At 33.8% G+C, this 12,500-nt stretch overlaps 1 protein-coding gene across 1 annotated transcript; it reads left to right on the top strand.

Annotated features, from left to right (window-relative positions):
- The first annotated feature begins 577 nt into the window (after positions 1–577).
- LOC111784719 (trafficking protein particle complex subunit 4-like) lies at positions 578–2,948 on the top strand. Its single transcript, XM_023665331.1, has 3 exons — positions 578–802; positions 1,058–1,226; positions 2,460–2,948. Exons 1-3 carry the CDS (start codon positions 743–745, stop codon positions 2,654–2,656), a joined length of 426 nt encoding a protein of 141 aa, XP_023521099.1. The 5' UTR covers positions 578–742; the 3' UTR covers positions 2,657–2,948.
- The last annotated feature ends 9,552 nt before the right edge of the window (positions 2,949–12,500 follow it).

Genomic DNA, 12,500 nt, shown 5'->3' with positions numbered 1-12,500 from the left:
AAGACGGAAAGAAGAGGAAAAAAAGAGAAGTTCAACTGAACCTAACTTTTATGACTTTAGTTGGATAATTAAGTTTGTCGGGTTCTTAAGTCATATGAATTCGAGAGGAGGAGAAAAAAGAACACCATAGACCTAAGGAAAAAGGAAGAGAGAGAGAAAAAAAAAAAGAGGAATGAGATGAGGGAGAAGGTGGGAGGAAAAGTGAGAAAGAAAAAAAAAGAAAAAAAAAGGTTATATTTTATTTATTTTATTTTTATTTTTAATTGGAAAATAACTTTTTTTTTTATAAAAAATGAGTAATTGACAAAAACAAAATAAATAAATAAATCTGATGATCCCAACCTTAGACAGACTACATAAGCTCAGAATTAGTTAAATAATTAAATGAAGTAAACGAACTCAAAATTTAACCAAAAAAAAAAAGAAAAAAACAATCAAATTGATATTCATATTCTCTCTAAATTAAATTAATTTTAAAAACATCATATACAAATGTGAAATTATGTGTTAAAAGTTTTTTTTTTTTAAAGCTTGATTTATAAAATTTATAACAAAAATTAGTTTAATTATTAATTTTGGGTATCTCCCAAAACTCACCCACTCGCTTAAGTTGGGCGCTCATTGAAACTGGGTCTGGATTTTGCGCCTTTGAATCTACGCTCTTCACCACACCCACAATCGCATTCATTCCATTTCTTTCGTTAAGACTTCAGAAGTTTCAACCCGGAAAGATCTGAAGAGGATGGCAGCAATTTACAGCCTCTACATCATCAACAAATCTGGTGGCTTGATCTTCTACAAGGTAATCAACATAATGCAATTATAAACTAAATTTCTGCTAATTCCCCTCTGGATTTGGAGTTTTCATCCTTAATTTCGTATCTGAAACGAAAAACAAATATGAACCCCAAATCATGATTCCAGTTTGTTCATCAGATTTTCAATCGACCTTTCTAAAACTCATGAATTATAAACCGGTTATCGGTGGAATTATTTTAATCTTCATCGAGTATTTTACGTGGATTGAATCTCTTATTGTGTTTGTTTGAAAATTTAGGATTATGGGTCTGCTGGACGAATGGACACAAACGATAGCTTAAGAGTGGCGAGTTTATGGCATTCGATGCATGCCATTTCCCAGCAGCTTTCGCCTATTTCCGGTTGTTCGGGTACTGAACTCCTTGAAGCCGACACATTCGACCTCCATTGCTTCCAGTCACTTACTGGTACATTTTTTTCTTCCACTACTTTGTTTAATTTGTGCTTCAAACGCATGGATTCTGTCTCAAACTCTGTTTCAAAGACATGCAATCAAATTCCTAATGTGAAAGCACGATTGAAGTTCTAGAAGCGTTATTGATCTTTTGTGAGATCTTATATCGGTTGGAGAGAGGAACAATACATTTCTTATAAGGGTGTAGAAACCTCTCTCTAGCAGACGCTTTTTAAAACCTTGAGAGGAAACTTGAAAGTAAAAGCCGAAAGAGGACAATATCTGCTAGTGGTGGGCTTGGGCTGTTACAAATGGTATTAGAGCCATACACTGGGTGATGTGTTAGCCAGCGCTGGCCCCCAATGGGGGCGGATTGTGAGATCCTACATCGGTTGGAGAGGGGAACAAAACATTTCTTATAAGGGTGTGGAAACCTCTCCCTAGAAGACACATTTTAAAACCTTGAGGGGAAGCTTGAAAGGGAAAGTTTAAAGAGGACAATATCTGCTAGTGGTGGACTTGGGCTGTTACAAATGGTATTAGAGCCATACACCTGGCGATGTGCTAGCGAGGAAGCTAGGCCCCCAAGAGGGTGGATTGTGAGATCCTACATCGGTTGGAGAGGGGAACAAAATATTTCTTATAAGGGTGTGAAAACCTCTCCCTAGCAGACACGTTTTAAAACCTTGAGGGGAAGCCCGAAAGAGAAAGTTCAAAGAGGACAATATCTACTAGCGGTGGACTTGGGCTATTACAAATGGTATTAGAGCCATACACCGGGCGATGCAAGCAAGGATGTTGGGCCTCAAAGGGGGTGGATTGTGAGATCCTACATCGGTTGGAGAGGGGAACAAAATATTTTTTTTATAAGGGTGTGGAAACCTCTCCCTAGCAGACGCGTTTTAAAACCTTGAGAGAAAACCCGTAAGGGAAAACCCAAAAAGGACAATATCTGCTATGGTGAGTTTGGGCTGTTACATCTGTCTTTAATGCCTTAATTAGTTGACATCTGTCTTTAATGCCTTAATTAGTTGAGCTCTGTTCAGTTTGATTGGTTGGGTAGAAAGGAGGTTGATCTTGTTTTAGAAAAATGTAGCTTTTTTATAATCATATTACAATGTCTTCATCACAGATATGATTGTGCTGTCTGATATTTTCAAAGTCTCTCGACATCAACTTTCATGTTATATTCATTTTGTAGTTCTTAATTAAGAAGCTGAATCATGGATGAAATTGGGTGTTTTAGGAACAAAGTTTTTTGTTGTGTGTGAGCCCGGGACAGTGCACATGGAGGGTCTTCTGAAGTACATTTATGAGTTATACACAGATTATGTCTTGAAGAATCCATTCTATGAGATGGAGATGCCTATTCGGTGTGAGCTCTTTGATATCAACCTCGTGCAGGCAGTGCAAAAGGATCGTGTTGCTTTGCTTGGCCGATGAACTTTGAATATCCTTCATTTTGCCAGAATTAACCATCCATAATTCAAGACAGGCTCATGATATTGTTGTCCAAATACTTGATAATTTGCCTGCTAAAATGTACTCCATGTACTCCATGTACTCCATGGTCCTTTTCAGTGTTCACCGGATAATCATGGTTCATTTTATAGCCAATTTTTTGTCAATGAAATACAGAACTGAATCCAGGCTTTGAGCTTTTGGGGCATGAGTTGCAGCAATGCGCCACCAAATGAACACAAGCACCCAAATAATCAACGTTTTACTTAGATCAGTTTGTAGTTGTTACATGTTTCATGCCAGCCAAATCTTAAATTTTTCTGCATTGTTATGATATTATTACTGACTCAGATGCTCGTTCTTGTATGTGTATATAAAGGGTTAGCTGTAGATCAAGCCTTCTCAACAGATGAAGAGTGTGCTAGGACAATGAACCAATTCTGCAATTCTCAAGAGCAGCTCTGTTGCTGGATCGTTGCACTATGAACTGATAGGTATTGGAAGCATTATTAAGGTCAGGTCAACATCATCCGCTAAATTTTCTAAGTTTATCTCTTTTCTTTCTCTAGAGATAACATATGTTGAAGAAAGATTTGACTAACAAAGTTAGTTTTTTTTTGTAACTGTCTAAGTCCACCGCTAGCAGATGTTGTCCTGTATTGTCCTCTTTGAGCTTTCCCTTTCGGACTTTCTCTCAAAGTTTTTAAAACGTGTCTGTTAGGGAGAGGTTTTCACACTATCATAAAGAATGTTTTGTTCCTCTCTCCAACTGATGTGGGATCTCAGAATTCACCTTCCTTCGAGGCCTAGCGTCCGCGCTGACACTCGTTCCCCTCTTCAATCAATGTGGGATCTCACATCTACCTCCCTTTAGGGCCCAGTGTTCTCGTTGGCACTCGTTCCTCTCTCCAATCGATGTGAGATCTCACAATTCACTCCCCTTCGGGGCCCAACGTCCTCGTTGGCACACCGCCCGATGTTCACCCCTTTGGGGCTCAGCGTCCTCGCTGGCACATTACTCGGTGTCTGGCTCTAATACCATTTGTAACAACCCAATCCCACTGCTAGCAAATATTGTTATTTTTGGCTTTCCCTAGCAAATATTGTTATTTTTGGCTTTCCCTAGCAAATATGGTCCTTTTTGGTTTTTCCTAGCAAATATTGTTCTCTTTGGGCTTTTCCTAGCAAATTTGATCATCTTTGGGCTTTCCTAGTAGATATTATTCTCTTTGAATTTTCGTGAAAGGAACCTAGCAAGTATTGTCATTTTTGGGATTTCTCTTTCGGACTTCCACTCAAGATTTTTAAAACGCGTCTGCTAGGGAGAGGTTTCCACACCTTTATAAAGAATGCTTCGTCTCCTTTCCAACCGAGGTGAGATCTCACATATTTAAACCTTGTTGTTGAAGCAAACTCTAAACAAAATAATAAAAACAATAAGGGACCCAGCAAACAAAACTATGGCTAGTATTTTTATTCCATTAGCAATCAGATAATGATTCTCTTTTCTGGCATACTTAGCTCTCAGTCCAATTATCCTAGTACAAAATTTGAATTAACCAAAAGATAAGACTAGTCCAATTATCTTAGTACAAAATTTGAATTAATCAAAAGATAAGACTATAATTAGATCAAATATCTAGAAGCAAGATTTGGAACCTTATTCTAAATTGAGTCACTTCACAATTAAACTTGATCAAGTTTTGATTGAATGACTTAGATGTAATCTACCATAAGAATTGAAACTTATAAATGACAAAAATGATGCTAAAATTTTTAAGGATGAGTCTCAATTTGAGAGCTAAATTTCATTCATCAAAATCTGTCTTTTACGTAGTAATTTGTTAGTATTTATAGTCTCTCTGCAAAAGAAACTTTCAACTCTTTAAATGTCCATTAAAGAAGTTAGTGACCATAAGGATCATGGTGTTCCAAATGTTCCAACTGGACCTATTACACAATCCAAGAAACTTTCAACTCTTTAAATGTCCATTAAAGAAGTTAGTGGCCATAAGGATCATGGTGTTCCAAATGTTCCAACTGGACCTATTACACAATCCAAGGCCAAGAAGATTCAATATTTGCACGGTTGGAATAGTAAATGAAGTTGTTATAAATTGCACTTGATTGATAAGTAGTTAGAAAACTTTATTTATTATTTTTAATTTCATAATTCTTGTAATGGGTAAAAGGGTGGAAGTTATTTGTCAAATTGACTTCTCTCTTGTGGAGATTTAGAAGGATCGAGATTAAATTATGACCACTAACTTTGGACATTTGAAGAATTGAAAGTTTCTTTGTGGTGGGACTATAAATACCCACCATTTATTATAAATGTAAAAGATAGATTTCGGATGAATGAAATTGAGATCTAAAATTGAGACTTTTATCCTTAGAAATTCGAACCTCATCTTTGCCATTTCTAAGTTCCAAGCAATTCTTGTGGTAGATTGCATTTGCGGTAGATTGCATTTAAGTCATTCAATCAAGCCTGGATCAAGTTCGATTGTGGAGTGACTCAATTTAGAACAAGATTCCAAATCTTGCTTCTAGATTTTTGATATTAAGAGGTAATCTAATTCTAGTCTCATCTTTTGGTTGATCTGAATTTTGTATAAGGAGGTATTAATTTATTTGATTAAAGAGTTCTCGTTTCAACAAAAGTTTGGATTGTTGAGTTGCAGATTAGGGTAGAGTAGGGTAGGGTGGCATCTTTGTAGCGTATTCTAGAATTAATTTTTATCTTTCCGGGCTACCCTAGAATTGATGATTTTATCTTTCATTTATGCTATTGATGATCTTTTCAAATCGGTTCATTTGTTTTCTTGCTGCCATTTCCACCATTTTTCATCATCTTCTCACTTCGTTCTCATTTTCTTCCTAAAAATTATATGTAGATCTTATTAAAAAAAACAAAAAAACAAATCATTATATTTGTTCTCCGTTTGCTTCCATTCTCATTTTTCCTATAACCATATAAATCTAGAATCATTTGATATTTTTCTTTCATTATTTAAACTCGAAGATTAATTTCTGAATTTGCGCGAAAGAAAAAAAAAGAAGAAGAAGAAGTTAAATCATTCTCTTATATTTTATAATTGAGAAGGGAATTTAGTCAAAATCTTAACGATCTTTCCTTTTTGAATTTATTCTCCGTGTGCAGTTCTACCTAAAATATCTTTGTTCCCTTATTTATTTGATCATTTCTTTGTTTTATTTTGTTGTTACTTCATAATTACTCTCTTCATTGTCTTGAATAGCTACTTTATCCATATATTAGCCTACCTTGGTCATAATTTAGTGACTTTTCCAAATAGCCTTTTGTAATAAACACGAGTGTCTCTGAGTGTAAAATCAGTGAGTTGTTGTCATTGATAGTGGAAGTTGCACCAATGTAGTAAGTACTATGTTGATCAAAAGGTTGCAAATTTCAACCCAACACCATCCTAAACCTTACAAGCTTCAATGACTCAATGATAGTGGAACAATGAAGGTAGTTTCTCAAGCTTTAATATCATTTATTTTAGGAAAATATAAAGATGAAGTTTTTTGTTATGTGTTACCATGCTTGTTGGAGGCATTTGCTTGATCGATCTTGACAATTTAATAGGAAGGTCATGTATGATGGTTATTTGAATAGATAGTATTTTATAAAAGAGGGTAGAAAAAGCTATCTTGTACATTTGAGTTCTACAAATGTCTTTGCTGATCAATTAAAGTTGAAGAAAAAAAAAAAAAAAAAAAAAAAAAAAAAAAAAAAAAAAAAAAAAAAAAANAAAGAAAAAAAATATGAGTTGTTTGGCTAGATTTAGCGAGGTTAGAAGGGCAATGTTTTCACAAAAAATTCATCTTAATCATCTGTGTACTTATGTACAAGAAAGATGTTTTGTCTCTAATAGTAACAACTTGTCTTTGCCTAGTAGTATGTCTAAGTCTTTTTTACAGAAATATGAGGACGTGTTAGAAGATGAAGTACCTAAAGGACTACTTCCTATTAGAGGTATTGAACATAAAATAGACTTCATTCCAGGGGTAGTCATTCCTAATAGGCTAGCTTATAAAACGAACCCAACTGCAACCAAAGAAATTTAGGCAAGTAGACGAGCTCATGGAGAAGGGCTATATACGAGAAAGTTTGAGTCCATGGCCTGTACCAATCTTATTGGTGCCAAAGAAAGATGGAACGTGGCACATGTGTGCAGATTGTAGAGCCATCAACAAAATCACTGTAAAGTATCAACATTCTATTTCTAGGCTAGACGATATGCTTTATGAATTGCATGGTTCATGTCTATTTACAAAGATTGATTTGAAATCTGAATATCATCAAATTAGAATGCATATAGGAGATGAATGAAAAATAGCTTTCAAAACTAAGTTTGGATTGTATGAATGACTTCTTATGCCTTTTGGGTTAACTAATGCTCTAATACATTTATGCAGTTAATGAATAATGTTTTGAGAGAATATCTAGAAAAGCATGTTATTGAGTATTACGATGATATTTTAATTTATTTGAAGATTTTGTTTGAGCATGGGAGCATGAATTACCCATAAAAAAAAGGAAATTTCATGCTAATTTTAACGAGGTAGTTTTGGCATGGAAAAGAGTAGAAGTAGATAGAGAGAAAGTTAAAGTAAATGGGGATTTACCAACACCAAAAAATGCAAGATTCATGAGTTAGTTAGCTTCTATAAGAGATTTATAAAAGATTTTAGCACAATAATTGCATAATATTGTTTTTAAATGGGAAAATGATTTGAAAGAAATTAATTTGCTTTGGAAGAAATTAAGCAATGCACCATTACTTATTACTTAGTTACTTGTTTTGCCTAACTTTGATAAAACTTTTGAAACTGAATGTGATGCAAGTGGTTTGGACATATGTGCTGTTTTAATTCAAGATGGAAAGCCCTTAATATATTTTAATGAAAAACTAAATGGGCAGCATTGAACTATCCTACCTATGATAAACAATTGTTTGTTTTAGTTCATACATTACAGGCGTAACAACACTACTTATTGCCTAGAGAATTTGTGATCCACTATGATCATGAAAGCTTCATGAAAGCTTGGAGTATCTTAAGGATCAAAGCAAACTGAGTCGTAGACATGCAAAGTGGATGGAGTTTATTGAAACATTTCCGTATGTCATTAAATATAAGTAAGGTAAGGATAATATGGTAGCTGATGCATTATCTAGAAGGTACAATCTCTTTACTTCTCTGCGTTAAAAAATTATTGGAATTGAGCATGTTAATGAATTATATAGTGATGACCAAGACTTTGGATTATTTATGCATCTTGTCTTGCGAAAAGAGTGTGTAGATGATTGTTATGTGTTTCATGAATTTTTATTTAAGAAAAATAAGCTTTATATTCCTAAATGCTCGATAAAAGATTTGTTTGTGAAAGAAGCATATGGTGCTGGCTTAATGTGACATTTTGAGTTTAATAAAACTTATAATATGTTGCATGAACACTTTTTTTGGCCGAAGATGTAACACGATGTTCATAAAATTTGTAGCCAATGTTTTAAATGCAAATAAGCTAAATCTAGATCACAACTAAATGGATTGTATACTCCTTTGAATGTACCTAACTAACCTTGGACTAATATATCTATGAATTTTGTTCTTTGTTTGCCGCACACTAAAAAGGGTAAAGATCGTATTTTTGTTGTGGTAGACAAATTTAGTAAAATGACACATTTTATTGCATGTAACAAGACGAATGATGCCAAACATGTTATTTTTAAGTTTTTAAGTGATAGGGATTTAAATGATGCAAAACATGCAAAACACATTTTATTGCAAAACACATTCACTTTATTCAATAACAATCTTTATTGAATAAATAATAATAATAACTTTATTGAAAATAGAATATGTTTTTGTTTACAAACTATGAGTTTTAGGACATAAAACCCAACACTTAAGACTACTTCTTAGGGTCTATAAATGACTTAATAAGACCCTTTTCCTTGCTTAATCCTCTTAATTCCTTCCTTGCTAGAGTTGGAGAGGTTAGAAGGGAATGTTTTCACAAAAATCATCTTTGTACTTATGTACAAGGAAGGATGTTTGGTCTCTAACGATGACAACATGTTTTTTCCTAGTGTGTTTCAACCTCTTTTACATGAATTTAAGGATGTGTTCCAAGATGAAGTACCTAAAGGACTACCTCGCATTAGATGTTTTGAACATAAAATAGACTTCATTCCATGGGTGACTCTTCCTAATAGGCCAGCTTATAGAGACAACCCAACTGAGAAATTCAGAGGCAAGCAGAGGAGCTCAGAGAGAAGGGCTATATATATGAGAGAGTTTGAATCCATGTTCTGTACCAATCTTATTGGTGTCAAAGAAAGATGGAACGTGGCGCATGTGAGTGGATTGTAGAGTCATCAACGAAATCGCAGTAAAGTATCGGCATCCTATTCCTAGGCTAGACGATATACTTGATGAATTGCATGGTTCATGTCTATTTACAATGATTGTTTGGAATCTGGATATCATCAAATTAGAATGCATATAGGAGATGAATGAAAAACCGCTTTCAAAACTAAGTTTGGATTGTATGAATAGCTTGTTATGCCTTTTGGGTTAACTAATGCTCCTAGTACATTTATGCGCTTAATGAATCACGTTTTGAGAGAATATTTAGGAAATCATGTTGTGTATTTTGATGATATTTTAATTTATTCAAATATTTTGCATGAGCATGTGGAGCATGTTAAGTCAGTTTTGATTACGTTTAGAATAGAGAAACTTTATGCTAATTTTAATAACGGTAGTTTTTGCATGGAAAAAGTTAACTTTCTTAGCTTTTGAAGAGAAAAAGTTAACTTTCTTAGCTTTTGAATGGAAAATGTTAACTTTCTTGGCTCGGTAAAAATGGAGTAGGAGTAAATGAAGAGAAAGTTAAAGCAATTAAGGATTGGCCAACACCAAAAAATGCAAGTGAAGTTCGTAGTTTTCATGGGTTAGCTAGTTTCTATATTCATAGGTTAGCTAGTTTCTATAGGAGATTTATAAAAGATTTTAGCACCATAGTTGCACCATTGAATAACTTAGTGAATAAAAATGTTGTTATTAAATAGGGTGCAAGAGAATACATTCAATGAGCTTAAGAAGAAATTAACCACTGCACCATTACTTGTCTTGCCTAACTTTGATAAAACTTTTGAAATTGAGTGTGATGCAAGTGATTTGGGCATAGATGCTGTTTTGATGAAAGATGAAAAATCCTTAATGTATTTTAGTGAAAAAGTAAATGGGGCAGCATCAAACTATCCTACCTATGATAAAGAATTGTTTGCTTTAGTTCGCACATTGTAAGTGTGGCAACACTACTTATGGCCTAGAGAATTTGTGATTCACTCTAATCATGAAAGCTTGAAGTATCTTAAGGGTCAAAGCAAACTGAATCGTAGGCATGCAAAGTGGGTGGAGTTTATTGAAACATTTTCGTATGTCATTAAATATAAGCAAGGTAAGAATAATGTGATAGATGATGCATTATCTAGGAGGTATAATCTTTTTACTTCTATTAGTACAAAAAAGTCTTGGATTTGAGCATATTAAAGAATTATATAGAGATGACAAGGACTTGAGAATTATTTATGCATCTTGTCTTGCAAAAAAAAAAAAAAAAAAATATGTTCATAAGTTTTGTAGCCAATGTTTTAAATGCAAAGAAATTAAATCTAGATCACAACTAAATGAATTGTATACTCTTTTAAATGTACCTAACGAACCTTGGACTAATATATCTATGAATTTTGTTTTTGGTTTGTCGCACACTAAAAAGGGTAAAGATAGCATTATTATTGTGGTAGACAGATTTAGTAAAATGACTCATTTTATTGCATGCAACAAGACGGATGATGCAAAACATGTTGCTGACTTATTCTTTAGGGAAGTAGTAAGATTACATGGAATCCCTAGAATAATTGTTAGTGATAGGGATGTTAAATTTTTAAGTCACTTTTGGAAAATATTGCGGGTTAAATTGGGTACCAAATTGTTATTTTCAACTCCATGTCATCCTTAGAGTGATGGACAAACTGCGATGGTTGATAGAACAATAGGAACATTGCTTAGGGCTATTATTTATGAGAATATTAAGCCTTGGAAAGAATGTTTGCTATTGGTAGAGTGCGCATATAATAGAGCAATTCGTAGTACCTGATAAGACAACTCTAATCCTCAGCCTAACGATCCAAGCCTTTAATGAAGTAAGAATCCTTGAATCAAAGAAATTAACATCTCCTTATAAAAAATTCGGATCAATTAAGAGATAAAGCTAGAATTAGATTACCTCTCAAGATCAAAGATCTAGAAGCAAGATTTGGAACCTTGTTTTAAATTGAGTTACTCCACAATCGAACTTGATCAAGACTTGATTGAATGACTCAGATGCAATCTACCACAAGAATTATTTGAAACTTAGAAATGACAAAGATAATGCTCAAATTTCTAAGAGGGGGAACGTCTCATTTCATTCATCACAAATATGATTTTTACATAATAATTTGTGGGTATTTATAGTCTCCCCACAAAAGAAGTCAGCGGCCGAGATTTAATCCCGATCCCCTTAAATCTCCACAAAAGACGAAGTCAATTTGAGCATTACAAACTTTATGAAATTAAAAAAATAATAAACAAAGTTTTATAACAACTCATGAAATGATGCTTGCAACTTCACCTGCTACTTTAACCGTGCAAATATTCACTTCTAAAGGTCCAAATGGTCGTTCCTCAATCGAATCAACTTGTAACACATGAGATGATGGTTGAATCGAGCCTATTCAATTTTGTAGATGAAGAATGAATGCTTGTTGAATCTTCTTGGGTTTGGATCATGTAATAGGTTCAATTGGAACATTTGGAACATCGTGATTCTTATCATCTATCTCCTATTCAAAATGATTCGTTCTCAAACAAAAAAAACCATCACCTACATCAAAAGGACTCAAGTCAGCAACATTGAAAGTAGAATATACTGAAAATTCTCTGGGAATATCAATTTTATATGCATTGTTATTAACTTTTTCACGGACTTGATAAAGGTCATCCCTCTTGGATGTAACTTTGTCTTCCTTTGAGATGAGAATCGCTTCTTGCGAAAATGTATCCAAACCCAGTCACCGGGTTGAAAAATGATTTCCTTTCGTCCTTTGTTAATTCTTGAAGCAAGTTTGAAATTTTGTTCTCAATTCTCTCCTTCACTTCTTTGTGCAATGTTTTGATCACTCACAGAAATATTAGAAGGAATAGGAAGCAAACCAAGAGTCGTAAGTGTATTAAATCTATAAACAACTTCAAAAGGAGAACAATGAGTGATACTATGAATTGCTCTATTATATGCAAACTCTACAAATGACAAACATTCGTCCAAGACTTACTTTCCACGAGTGACTTAAAAATTTAGCATCCCTATCACTAACAATTATTCTAGGGATTCCATGTAATCTTACTACTTCCCTAAAGAATAAGTCAGCAACATGTTTTGCATCATCCGTCTTGTTGCATGCAATAAAATGAGTCATTTTACTAAATCTGTCTACCACAATAATAATGCTATCTTTACCCTTTTTAGTGTGCGACAAACCAAAAACAAAATTCATAGATATATTAGTCCAAGGTTCGTTAGGTACATTTAAAAGAGTATACAATTCATTTAGTTGTGATCTAGATTTAATTTCTTTGCATTTAAAACATTGGCTACAAAACTTATGAACATCATATTTCATCTTCGACCAAAAGAAGTGTTCATGCTACATTTTATTAATCTCAAAATGTCCCATTAAGCCACCACCAT

The sequence above is a fragment of the Cucurbita pepo genome, unplaced genomic scaffold (assembly GCF_002806865.2).
Source record: "Cucurbita pepo subsp. pepo cultivar mu-cu-16 unplaced genomic scaffold, ASM280686v2 Cp4.1_scaffold000267, whole genome shotgun sequence".
Lineage (NCBI taxonomy): Eukaryota > Viridiplantae > Streptophyta > Magnoliopsida > Cucurbitales > Cucurbitaceae > Cucurbita > Cucurbita pepo.
Note: the sequence above shows the minus strand (reverse complement) of the source record. Positions and strands in the feature narration are given on the sequence as shown.

Excerpts from the sequence above, each read along its gene's own strand:
- LOC111784719 (XM_023665331.1), top strand. The coding sequence starts at position 743 with ATGGCAGCAATTTACAGCCTCTACATCATCAACAAATCTGGTGGCTTG. Across the intron at positions 803-1,057 it reads GTGGCTTGATCTTCTACAAG|GATTATGGGTCTGCTGGACG; the intron begins GTAATCAACATA and ends TTGAAAATTTAG. Across the intron at positions 1,227-2,459 it reads TTGCTTCCAGTCACTTACTG|GAACAAAGTTTTTTGTTGTG; the intron begins GTACATTTTTTT and ends TGGGTGTTTTAG.